Source organism: Callospermophilus lateralis, chromosome 3 (genome assembly GCF_048772815.1).
Source record: "Callospermophilus lateralis isolate mCalLat2 chromosome 3, mCalLat2.hap1, whole genome shotgun sequence".
In the NCBI taxonomy this organism is placed as follows: domain Eukaryota; kingdom Metazoa; phylum Chordata; class Mammalia; order Rodentia; family Sciuridae; genus Callospermophilus; species Callospermophilus lateralis.
In genome coordinates, this window is record NC_135307.1 from 130,530,208 (window position 1) to 130,544,289 (window position 14,082).

Sequence of the window (14,082 nt, forward strand, 5' to 3'; positions counted from 1 at the left end):
TGTAACTATACTCATTTCCTTTTAAATACACTGTTAGGAAAAGCTTTCAATGGCAAAAGAAGATGTTAATGATGTGACATTAAGAAAAAAGACAGCTATGTTAAATCTCAAACAAGGGCTGTATATACGTCTATCAAAAAAGTGAAAGAAATTAAAACAGTCATAAGCATTGTTGGCCTTTGATTTTTTCTTTTCTATGGCTTTATATTTCTGAACACTTTTTAAGAGGAATGTATCTGATTTTCAATGAGAAAAAAATATGTGAAATTCTGAACTTTACATTAAATTACAAAGCTTCAAGAAAAATACCCATTGAGGCTATATGCCCATAACAATGCTAAATTACCTCTATTTTTAGAGGTGTGGTTTACAGGAACACCCGTCTTTCACCATCTGTACTACATGGTAGCCTCTGCTGTGACTGGAAATACAATATGGATCACATAGTGATGTCTAAAAGAGACATCTCTGAAGATACACAAATACATAATGGGCCCAGGATCTGATATTTTTTATAGCCTTTTTTAAAAGAGTAGTTTTTGCTATCTATTTATTAATTTAGGGAAAAAAGAAAGGATTTGCTAGCCCAGGCTGGTCTTGAACTCTTGGGCTCAAGCAATTCTCTTGTCTTAGCCTCCCAATTAGCTGGAAATACTACATGCATCACTAGGTCCAGCTTGCTCACTCACCTCACTATATACTAAGGACTAAGAACTCTATATAAAGTAATACTAGGATATAAGACTCATAAACCCTTCCAAATTACATAGAGTAAAAAGTCCCTCATGAACTCGTCTGCAAAAATTAAAGCTAAATTATATCTACTAAAGATGTTATAGTACCAGTTTTCTATAACCAACATTCCAAAGGGACAGTATTACCTGATCAACCTTCATTATTTTCTTAGCCTTCATATTTATATAATAATCTCCCCACAAGGTTTTCAAAAGAACTTCCTTTTTGATGCCAATTTTTTTGCTATAGATTTTGGCAAAATGCTCAATTCTGAAAGAAAACCAAGAATTATGTTATTAATAACAAATAAGTAACATTGATACAGCTAACATGAGTGTTTCTGTGTCAGGTACCGTTTAAAGTTCTTTATGTGAATTATTAAATCATTTCAACCTTCCTACAAATTTCTCCCATTTTATAGAAAAGGATAATGATGCACGAAGATATCACACAGGTAATGAGTGAACTTGGGATTCAAACCTAAGCAGTCTGACTCCAAAGCCTATGTTCTGTCCAGCACTCTCTACATTAATATGAGTTAAAATTCATGCTATAGTGTCCTTTCTTAATTTTTCACTGGTAAAATGAGAAAAAAGGAACAAAGGCCAAGGAAATGTAGACTTCAACTGTTCATCACAACTATGTCAACAACAGAAATGTACTTCCGGTCTCCATAGCTATAAATGATGGCTGCTCACAAAGGAAATAAACTCTATAGAGATGGAACCTGCCAAAACAAGTTTGTTGGCACCCTGAATTAAATGATAAACATATGTACACTTACTTCACTCTTATCATCCCTTAGAGAAACCACCTAGCACCACAGACTCCATCCTGGGACAGCAATCAACAAATAAGGGTGATCTTGTATAGTACTGTGCTATTTGGATAAAGGACCTAGGAAATATCTATTTTTCAAAAAACAGTATATTTAATCTAAGGTTTGAGTCTAGAACTCTCAAAGTACCAGCATCTTAAAAAATGCCTGCTCAGAAACAAGGCAAGAATACCCTCCCTCATCCCTCCTTTTTACCACTATACTCTAGGCCCAAGCTAATGCAATAAGAAAATACTAATCTATAAGGTGAACAGAGAGCGTACGTACATCCTGGGAGCAAATTTTTAACTCTCACACGTCAGATAGAGCACTGATCTCTAGGATATATAAAGAACTCAAAAAGCTAAGCACTAAAAAAACAAATAACCCAATCAACAAATGGACCTGAACAGACACTTCTCAGAAGAGGATTTATAATCAATCAACAAATATTCGAAAAAATGCTCATCATCTCTAGCAATTAGAGAAATGCTAATCAAAACTACTCTAAGATATCATCTCACTTCAGTCAGAATGGCAGCTATTATGAAGACAAACAACAATAAGTGTTGGCCAGGATGTGAGGAAAAACATATACTCATACATTGCTGGTAGGACTGCAAATTGGTGCAGCCAATATGGAAAGCAGTATGGAGATTCCTTGGAAATCTGGGAATGGAACCACCATTTGCCCCAGCTATCCCTCTCCTCCGACTATACACAAAGGACTTATAAACAGCATACTATAGGGACACAGCCACATCAATGTTTATAGCAGCACAATTTACAATAGCTAAACTGTGGAGCCAACCTAAATGCCCTTCCGTGAATGAATGGATATAAAAAATGTGGCATATATTCACAATGGAATTTTATCCAGCAATAAAAGAGAATAAAATCATGGCATTTGCAGGTAAATGGATGGCGTTGGAGAAGATAATGCTAAGAGAAGTTAGCCAATCCCCCCCAAAAATGCCAAATGTTTTCTCTGATATAAGGAGGCTGACTCATAGTGGGGTAGGGAAGGGGAGCATGGGAGGAATAGATGTAAGTCTTAGCAAGGATGGTGGAATGTGAAAGACATCATTATCCAAAGTACATGTATGAAGACACGAATTAGGTGTCAAAATACTTTAAATACAAAAGATATATGAAAAATTGTGGTATATATATGTAATAAGAATTATAATGCATTCCACTGCCATTTATTTAAACTAATTTTTAAAAAGGAGCCAACAACTCAAAAAGAAAGAAAGAAAGGAAGGAAGGAAGGAAGGAAGGAAGGAAGGAAGGAAGGAAGGAAGGAAGGAAGGAAGGAAATACTAATTATGAGGAAGGGAATAAAACTATCTTTATTTGCAGATGACATGATCATCTATGTCGAAAACCAAAAGAATCAATAAAACTTCAGTTCTAACTAATAAGCAATTATAGCAAGGTTGTACACAAGGTTAATATAAAAAGTCAATTACTTTCCTATCTACCAGCAATGAATAAATATAATTTGAAATTAAAAACATAATACCTTTTACATGAAATCCCCAAAATAAAACATTAAGGTCTAAATATAACAAAATATATATATAAGATCTATATGAGAAAAATTACAAAACTCTAATGAAAGAAATCAAAGAATTAAATAAGTAGAGAAATTCCATGTTCATGGATAGAAAGCTTCAATATTTTAAAATGTCAGTTCCCAAATCAATCTTTACATCCAATGCAATCCCATTCAACAAGTTATTTTGTAAATAACAAACTGATTTTAAAGTATACATGGGAGGCGAAAGATCCAGAATGACCGATGTGACATTGAAGGGGAAGAGTAAAATTGGAGAGACTAACAATACCAAACTTCAAGACTTACTATTAAAGCTAAAGTAATCTAGACAGTGTGGTATTAGTGAAAAAGAAGAGACAAATAGATCAATGGAACAAAACTGCTCAAAAAAAAAAAAAAAAACCCACATAAATAGAGTCAACTGATCTTTGCAATGGGCAAAGACAATGTAATGAAGAAAAGAAGGTCTCCAACAAATGATGCTGAAACAACTGAACAGCGATTTGCAAAAAAAAAAAAAAAAAAAAAAGAAGGGAGGGGTTAGATACAGGCTATACACTCTTCACAAAATTAACTCAAGACTTAGAAAAATTAAGCTCATAGACTTAGGTTAAAAAAAAAAACAAACATAAAACTGTAAAACTCCTGGAAGATGACATAGAGAAAAATTTAGATGATTTTGGAGAACACTATAGGCATAAGCCATGAAAGGAAGAACTGATAACATATACTTCATTAAAATTTAAAACTTCTTTTCTATGAAAGGCACTGTTAAGAGATGAGAAGACAAGTCACAGAGTGTGAGAAAATATTTGCAGAACACAGACCTAATAAAGGACTAGTATTCAAAAAGAAGCAAAGAGTCTTAACACTTAACAATAAGAAAACATAAAACTTGACTAAAAATAGGCCAAAGATTTTAACAGACACCTAATCAAAGAAAGATGGCGAATATGCACACATCATCAGGGAAATGCCAATCAAAACAATAATGAGCTATACTACATACCTATGAGAATAGCCAGGCACCAAAACAATGATAACACCAAATACTAGCAAAGACGCGGAACAAGAATAATGCCATTTATTGATGGTGGGGATGCAACAGGTATCACCATTTTGAAAGACAGTTTGGAAGTTTCTTATAAAAAAAATTTTTTTTTAATCTTCTTTGGTCTATGATGCAGCAACCATGATCAATGTTACTTACTCAGTGACACAGCTGAAAACTTAAATCTACAAAAAACTTGCTTGTAGATGTATATAAGAGTTCAATTCCTATGCAGACAATGGGGTACTCTTCGGCATTAAGAAGAAATGAGCCATGAAATGATATTGAGGCAATTTAAATGCATGTAACTAAGTGAAAGAAGCCAATCTGAAAGGCTACATGCTGTTGATCCCAAATATGTGGCATTTTGGAAAAGTTAAAACTACAGAAAGAGTAAAAAGAACAGTGGATGCCAGGAGCTGGGGGGAGGGAGGGACAAATAGGTGGGACATGGAACAGTTAAAAAAGTGAAACTATTCTATATGATACTATAGTGGTGGATACACATCATTATACACTTGTTCAAACCCACAAAATGTACACCACCAAGACTGAACAAAGCTTAATGATGTCTTTTGGTGAAAATGTATTAATGTAGGTTAAACTTTTGCAACACACATACTACAATGGTGAAGGATAATGATAGCGAACTTATATATGTGGGGGCAAGAGTGTTTGGGAAATCTCTGATCTTTCTCTCACTTTATATTGTGAACCAAAAACTATTATAAAACACACTTAAAAAGAAAGGAAAAAAGAAAAAGGATATCTACTATGCTCTTCACTGCAGAAGAAATCCAATGTTAGCACAGTGTAGACAATTCTTTACAGTTCAGACAGGAAGTGTGGTATTGGTGAAACCCAAGAGTTGATGCCAATCAAAACAATAATGAGCTATACTACACACCTATGAGAATAGCCAGGCACCAAAACAATGATAACAACTGAGTTAAACCCCATTATTGATATGCTTAAGAAGCTACAGAAGTAGAAGCCAATAAGTATCATAGGAATCAGAAATGTTAGAGCCAGTAGATAGAACTTAGAAGCAAAAGCAGATACCATAGAAACTGCTGAAAATAAATATCTAAAACCCTTCTCACTGGGCTAAGGGAGAGAAAAACATCTAATCAGAAATCAAAATCCAAATTATACTGTTACAGGCTGCTGACATTCTGAACTGGTCTCAAGGGTCCATTACTTTCTAAGTAATTTACTATCATAAACTTCATTTCCTATTTGATCCAACAGTTATTTATTTAGCAAAGGTTTTTATTTATTTTTATTTGTGTGTGTGTTTTAATCCAAAATTTTAGTTCATAAACTCTGTTATTAATTTAACATGTTTTTGCCTTTTGGGGAAAAGAAATCTTTCTTCTCTCTATAAATTCTCATCTCACTCCAAATACTTGGGAGACTTCTGCAGTAAGGGACTTCCCCATCCAAGGAATGCTGAAAGGAGCATTCCTGGTTTCCTCAGTTGCTCCTCCCCAAGCAAAGGTGAAAGGTTGACATTCCAGGAGTAGAGTTCCTATGCTTCAAAAAGGAAACCGGCTCTTTCTTAGTGCCTACTCCATGAATCAGGAAGAGTCAGGTTTTCTTCCTAGTTCCCCTTGGTTCCACTTACCTACAGCAGGCCACAGACCCTTGCTTCCTGATTCAGTTCAGGAGAACTCACCTCTTGAGTTTTTCGTTTGTCCACACTGGATTTTGACAGGCAGTCTGCAATACTTCATGGAGAGCTGCAGTTCCAGTCCAGAAGCTGAACTGGATCTGCAGATCTCTACGGAAGGAGACAACAGTATACTGCCACTGTGGTCTGAGTTCCCAAACACAGTTTCCAATCTAATTTTTTTAGGGACCCCTGTTCTTAAGGAGGGAAGCTTGTTAGGGCTATGATGCATAAAACTGAAACTATGAACTCCATAGTGGCAACTTGGTTCTATTCTCAATTAGTTAAAACCAGAGATAAATGACTAAGTAAGAGATTTAGTACATCAAACATTCAATGTTTTCATATCTTTTCTTTTTTTTTTTTTTTTTTTTTTGCTTGATATAGGCCAAGTTTTTGTGTATCCTTCATCGATACTTAAAACAAATTTTGACTTTCATTATACTATCAATATGGCTTATTTCTGTGACCTTAATCTGTTAACAGTTTGCTGGTAATGTTAAATTTTAGGGGAGTAAAACTGCCCCCAAAGTACGTGCCTTATAGTGTTCTACTCATAACTCTATTTTTGTCTTATGAATTTTATGATAGTCGACACAATTAATCTCTTCACTACTGAAACTTGTCAATTATCCTAATAAAATTGTTCCTTATGCCATAATTCACTTGTCACAAACTACTAATACTGCCAAAACTACTTTCCTTTTTGTTCACATTTAATTGACTAATCAGGGTCCAAGTTTACACTCTGTCCATTATGCCTTTTTTCCTTGTATATAACAAACTTCTGGATTTAAAAAAGAAAAAATCTTTTTTTTTTTTTTAAATACTTTATCTCAGCAATCCCAGCAGCTTGGGAAGCTAAGGCAGGAAGATCTTGAGTTCAAAGCCAGTCTCAACAAAAGTCAGGTGCTAAGCAACTCAGTGAGACTCTGTCTCTAAATAAAATTCAAAATAGGGCTGGGAATGTGGCTCAGTGGTTAAGTGCCCCTGAATTCAATCCCCGGTACAAAAAAAATAAACAAATAAAATAAAATACTTCATCTCTTTAATGAAGGATTTCATATGTTTATTGTCACAATTGTTAGGACCAGCTGGATTTCTGGTGTGGTTTCTTTTCAAGATTTTTTTTTAAATGTTGATTTGCATTACTCAAACTCTGTTATTATTTTCACTTTTATAATAAACATCACATAAATCCTAAAAAGTGGTAAATTTTCATAAACACTCTAAAATTTACCAAAATCATAAACTATCATAACATATTTCCCTATCTACTCAGGTCACTATCATTTGAACTTTTTCTAGTCCACCATCTGTTTACATATGTATACACATGCAGGCATATAAGTCTCTCAAAAAACTTACTTTTCATCCTCTTAATTTTTTTCTCATGGTGTTATGGTTTGGATGTGAGATGTCCCCCAAAAACTCACATGTGAGACAATGCAAGAAGGTTCAGAGGAGAAATGATTGGGTTGTAAGATTTTTAACCCAATCAGTGAATTAATCCCCTGATAGGGATTAATTGATTGGTAATTGAAGTGGTAGGGTGTGGTTAGAGGAAGTGGAAATCGGTGCTATGGTTTTGGGGCATATATACGTAAATGCCAAATGAAGACCCTCTGGACTACTTTCTGATCACCACATGAGCTGCTTCCCTCGCCACTCTTCCACCATAATTTTCAGCCTTACCTTCCGGAGGAATAAAACAGGAATTCTATTACTAAGGCCTCTGAAACCGTGAGCTCTTAAATAAACTTTGCCTCCTCTACAATTTTCTGGATGGGTCTTTTAGTCATAGCAGCAAAAAAGTTGACTAAAACACATGGTTATCACAAAATTTGCTTATTCAGTTCAGCCATTATTATTTATGGCTTTTATGCATCTGTTATTAGTTAAAATTTTAAAGCACTGACCATACACTTCTCCATTTTTAATTCTATTTTAAATCATTTCCTCAAAACAAATAACTTCAAATTAGACTCTCAGAAGAGATCTACATAACATATTTGTATTCCAAGACTTCACACCTCTATGTATCTATTGTCTATCTTCCTACAAGCCACACACCTTTATGCCTTCCAAACTACCCAGTGGATTCATGTTAATTGCCGAATTCTAAAACATTGGTGCATAAAACTTATTAGGAAGGGCTTTTCATTGTCTCTTTTCTATCCGGATTCTTTGGAGTGGGAGCCTCAATTCTATTACCTAAAATCGGAATTTAGACAAATAAGTAGAATGCAAGACTTGAGAGCAGCCTAACCAGTATGGCTTTTCCAATGTCATTATTTATAGGTGCTACTTATCCCTAAAGTCAATGCTTCTACTTTTCAGAGCAGATTCTCCTGAATTATCATCTATTAAAAGAACAGATTTAGGATTTAGCCCCAGATACAATCTTTATTCACATTTCCTAGCCCTGTCCCATTGTTTGAGAGTAACATAGAATCATTTTCTAAATTCTGAAATGTGCTCATTTTGACACTTGCAGTCAGCTGCCAACTTTGCCTACCCACTAGAAGTTTAGAGAAAATTCAAAGGAAAAAGTCTCCGGTACATTCATTTCTACCACCACCTTCCCATAAATTAATATGTAAACTTATTGAAAACCAGAACTAGCCTATCTCTAAACTTGACCTTATCTAACACAGAGTAATATCAGCTTACTAACTGATGGTATCTAAGAATATCAAAAGATGAAAGGGATATAGAAGTTACCCTTCCTTATTCAACCTATTCAAGACTCTCCCCATTCCTCCTCTTTATACAGTAAATGTCCTCTAATTTCTAAGATAGACAAAAATTAATATAAAACATTAATTATGAAAATTATTATAACAAAGGAACAAGCCCTCCACCTTGTGGCTCACAAGCAGAATGCTCACAAATTAGATATCAACAAATATGACCTCATTAAATAACTAAATAAATAACTGCACTTTTTACTTGAAAGAGAATCTTAGAAATCATCTTAACCCAAAATTCTTAATTTGGAAGAAGAAGCTGAAGCCCAGAAAGGTGATAAGTCAAGCTATTAACCAGGTCTCAGAAGTATAAATCTTCAGCAGGTCTATAATTCCTATTTTCATTACATATTCTCTACCTAAATTTGGTATAATCTTTTAGGCATGAAGTAAACCATCTATAATTCATTACAAACATGAGAAATTATGATATTATAATATATTATACTGCCTAGGCAAAAGGAAATTGAAGAATAAGTTCCTGTAAAAAAGGAGGACATGGAAAAGCCATACTGGTTAGGCTACTCTAAAGCCTTGAATTCTAGTCAGTTTCTGATTCATTCTTCTTTTCCATTTCCAGATCCTACTGGAAGATATTTCATGAGCAGGCCTTGTTTTCCCCTGGTGCATTGTTTCTGATTCTATGCTTTCTGCAAATTATATGAAAAATTAAGCTCACAACTAAAGTAAATTTCATTATAATTTCATAATTATTCACCCAAGACAAAGACATTTTTATCAAAATGTAATCTTTTAACTATATTTGGATTTTTTAAAACTTTACAATGCAGTAATGGTTGCAGTTAAAAAAATATAATCAACTATCTATCATATTCTAAAAAGTAGATCAGTGTTTCATGGCCCTAGCATGTACATATTCACCAGAGGCAACAAGAAGTAACAAGGGTCCCTATATTCCACAGGGAAGACCCCAGAGAAGTACTGTGGTAAGAAAACACATTCTTCAAGCTGGGCACAGTGGCATATGCCTGTAATTCTAGCAGCTTAGGGAGCTGACCAGTTCAAAGCCAGCCTCAGTAAAAGGGAGGTGCTAATTAACTCAGTGAGACTCTGTCTCTAAATAAAATATGTGGCTCAGCGGTTGAATGCCCCTGAGTTTAATCCTCGGTACCAAAAAAAAAAAAAAAAACCCACAAACTTCAGAGTCAGGTAGACTATAATCTTAATATAGGCTCTGCCACTTAGTAGCTGAAGGATGTTGAATGAATCACTAATTGTTTGAGCTTTAGATAACATGTGTTTCAAAAGATGATTGTAAAAATTCAATGAAATAATTTTAAATGAATAACTCGAAGCCTAGCATATGTAAATATCAATAAAACTAACTTCTTTCTACACTAACTTCTGTATTGTTGGTATAAAAATTGAAATAAATGTATTTGCACATATAAACATAAATAACCTCAAAGGATACAAAAGAAACTACTAGAAAATGACATGAACTAAGAGATAAGGTGGGAGATCTTATGATATACATTTTTGTGCATTTAGAATTCATTCAAATAAGGCTTTTTAAAAGTCAATCATATAAACTACTCCTGGTGGTGCATGCCTGTAATCCCAGCAGTTCGGGAGGCTAGCAGGAGTATTGCAAGTACAAGACCAGCTTCAGCAACTCAGTGAAACCCTAGCAACTTAGCAAGATCCTCTCTCAAAATAAAAAATAAAAAGGGCTGGGGATGTGGCTCAGTGGCTAAGTGCCCCTGGGTTCAACCCCAGGACACCCACCAAAACACAGCAATTATATATAAAATCTATAAAAAGAAGCAAGTCTGGGTTCAATATTCCACAATTAATGAATGTAATCTGCTATATTAACAAGCTAAAGATAAAAAATCATGACTACATTAATCAATGCAGGAAAGACATGACAAAATTTGACATTTATTTATATTGACTCTCAGAAAAAAAATAGTAACACTGGTTGGAAGGCTTCCTCAATTTAACAAAGAACATCTAAACACAGATTATTCCTAATAGTGAAAGATACCATGGTTTCGTCTATAACTGGAAAGAAGACAAGAGAGGTTCACCCTTACCACCATCAGTGCAATTAGACAAGAACATTCAGAAAGAAAAGGATGAAGTAAAACAGTCCCTATTTGCAGATGAAATGACTGTCTTATAGGAAATTCAAAGGAGTATACAAAAAAATTCCAGAATAAGTGAGTTCAGCAAGGTCACAGCATATTTTGATATTAGAACACACAAAATCAATTCTATTTCTACACATTAGGAATAAACATGTGGACATCAAAATTAAAGACCATTGATAATTGCTCAGAAAGTTAAAAATCAGATGTAATTCTAACACAACAAGTACAAGATTTATGTGCTAAAATCCACAAAATGTTGATGAATGATATCAAGGAAAATGTAAATAAATGGAGATACATAGTGTCCATGGATTAGAAGACCCAACAGAGCAAAGATGTTAAGTCTTCCCAAATTAATATATAGTTTACCACACAAACTATTAAAATCCTCACAAGATATATGCAATTATTATAAATATTATTACAAAATTTGTATGGAAAGGCAAAGATCAGTGAACAGCTAAAGAAAAATGTGTGCAAAATAATCTCCCCAATTTCAAAACTTAATGCACAATTTCTATATTTAAGACTATGTACTAGTGTTAAAAAGAGAGACACATAAATCAATGGAACAGAACAAAACACACAAAAATAAACCCACATAAGTATGCCCAACTGGCTCTGACAAATGTATAAAACCAATCCAATGAACTAGAGATAGCCTTTTCAACAATGGTGGTAGACAAATTGGCCATTCACAGGCAAAGAAAACAATCTCAACCCAAGTATCACACTTCATATAAACTTAACTCAAAATGGACCATAGACTTAAATATAAACAGTAAAACTATAAAACTGTTTTTGAAAATGAGAGAATACCTTCAAGATCTAGAGCTAGACAAACTTGACTATAAAATCAAGACCCATAAAAAGAAAAACTGACAAACTAGACTTCACCCAAATTAAAAAACTTTACACTGTGTGAAAGACACTAATAAGAGGATTGACTCAGATTGGGAGAAAATATTTATAAAGCATATATCAGACAAAGGACTAGTATCTAGAACATACAAAGAATGTGCAAAACTCAAAAGTTAAAAAAAAAAAAACAGATTAATACAATTAGAAACTGTGCAAAAGGTATAAAGACTCATTTCATCCAAAAGAAAATACAAGATAACAAATTAGCACTGGAAAAGATTTCAACATTACCAGCTATTAGGAAAATGCAAATGAAAACTACAATAACTTTTCAGTACACAATCATCAGAATGGCCAAAATAAAGAGAATAAAAATACCAAATGATGGTGAAAATATGGATAAATTAGATTACCCATGCATTGTTGACAAGAATATAAAATGCTACAGTCCCCTGGAAAAGTTTGGCAGTTTCTTTAAAATCCTAAACATAAGGGACTGGGGCTATGGCTCAGCTGTAGTGCACATTGCCTGACATGTGTGTGGCACTGGGTTTGATTCTTGGCACCGCATGTAAATAAATAAAATAAAGGCCTATCAATAGCTAAAAAAATATTTAAACAAACAAAAAAAAAACTAAACATAAAACTTCCATATAGGGCTGGGGTTGTGGCTCAGTGGTAAAGTGCTTGCCTAGCACGTGTGAGGCACTGGGTTTGACCCTCATTACCACGTTAAAATAAAATAAAGGTATTGTGTCCACCTACAACCAAAAAATGTTAGGAAAAAAAAAAAAAAAAAAACTACCATGGAACTCAGCAATTGCACTCCTGAGCACTTATCCCCGAGAAATGAAAATTTATTGTTCACACAAAAATCTGTATGTGAATGTTAATAGCAGCTTTATTTGTAATAGCCAAAAACTGGAGAAAAGATATTGTTTAAAAGATAAATGATTAAAAACTATAGTAAATCCATACCATGAAACACTACTAACAATAAAAAAGAACCACCTATATAGCTTCCATATGAAATGCACCAAAATTCAAAATTTCAAAGTGCTGATACAACACGATTAATGGAAAACTCCACACTTGATCTCATGTGACAGGTCCCAGTGAAAACAGGAACACTAAAATTATTATATACAATTGCCTTCAGACTGTACAAGGTCAGGTTTATAGGAAACAAATGAATTTCTTGTTTGGATTTGGGTCTTATCCCCAAGATATCTCATTATGTATATGCAAACATTCCAAAAGCAAACAATAACAACAAAAAATCCTTAATCTGAAATACTTCTGGATCCAAGCATTTTGGATAAGGGAAACATGAAACAACTTGGATAAATTTCAAAGAGAATTATACAGGAAAAAAGTCAATCCAGAAAAGATTATATAGTTTGGTTCCATTTCTATAATAGATTTTTTTTTAAATATATGTTTTAGTTGTAGATGGATACAATACCTTTATTTTTACGTGGTGCTGAGGATCAAACCCAGTGCTTCACATGTGCTAGGCAAGTGCTTTACCATTGAGCCACAACACCAGCCCCCATTTCTATAATATATTGTTTTGATTTCATTTCTGTAACTTATTTTTTGAGATGACAAATTATAAAAACAGAGAACAGGTGAATACCCCTAAGGAGGCTTAGGGGTAGGCAGGAAACAGGTGTGGCTATACAAGGGTAATACACAGAACACTTGTAATGATGAAAATCTTCTTTATTTTGACTGTGTCCATTCAGTGTCCTGGTTGTGGCTGTGCCATATAGTTTTGCAAGATGTTACCATGAGGTATGTACTAAATAAAGGGTATAAGAAAATTCTCCAGCAGGGTGCAGTGGCACATGTCTGTAATCCCAGCAGCGAAGAGGCTGAGGCAGGAGGATCACAAGTTCAAAGCCAGCCTCAGCGACTTAGCGAGGCCTTAAGCAACTCTGTGAGACCTTGTATCCAAATAAAATTTACAAAAAAGGGCTGGAGATGTGGCTCAATCGTTAAGTGCCCCTGAGTTCAATCCCAGGTACAAAAAAAAAGAGAGAACTCTCCATATTACTTCTTATGACTCTATGAAGCTACAATTATCTTAAAATAAAAATTTAAACTAAAAGATCAACTGTATGTAAAACCACAACGAACTGTAATTGGACTTAAAAAGACTTACCCAAAGCCCCACCCATCTATTGCACTGGTAAACACCACATTTCCCTGTTCTGGAGAGAAGTAAAGGTGAGAATCATCCGTGTCTTCCAAGCCAGTACTCCAGTCATACACTTGCTCTCCTTGTTCAGAATTTGGATTCACTTGGGATTCAGTGTCTCTCTCTGCTCTTTCTTCTAGGACTTTAGAAGTAAAAAGAGTTCCTGTGAGTGCATTAATCTAGGAGAGATGGTGAAATGGCAGAGTGTCATTCAGATGCTTAGCATGATCTTGGTAGGAATTGTCTAACCTCTGCTAGGGCTAAAATAATCATCACAGTTGGGACTCACTGGAAGTGACATTTACAATCAATGAA

At 34.3% G+C, this 14,082-nt stretch overlaps 1 protein-coding gene across 7 annotated transcripts in view; it reads right to left on the reverse strand.

The window, feature by feature from the left end:
* Efl1 (elongation factor like GTPase 1) overlaps positions 1 to 14,082 on the reverse strand; it is a 143,752-nt gene that overhangs the window by 96,130 nt on the left and 33,540 nt on the right. For all 7 annotated transcript variants that reach the window (XM_076848765.2, XM_076848761.2, XM_076848766.2 and 4 more), the window contains 2 exons: positions 13,732 to 13,946; positions 882 to 1,005 (listed from right to left, as the gene is read on the reverse strand). In XM_076848765.2, the coding sequence (XP_076704880.1) occupies positions 882 to 1,005; positions 13,732 to 13,946 (339 nt within the window). The remainder of the gene's footprint in view (positions 1 to 881; positions 1,006 to 13,731; positions 13,947 to 14,082) is intronic.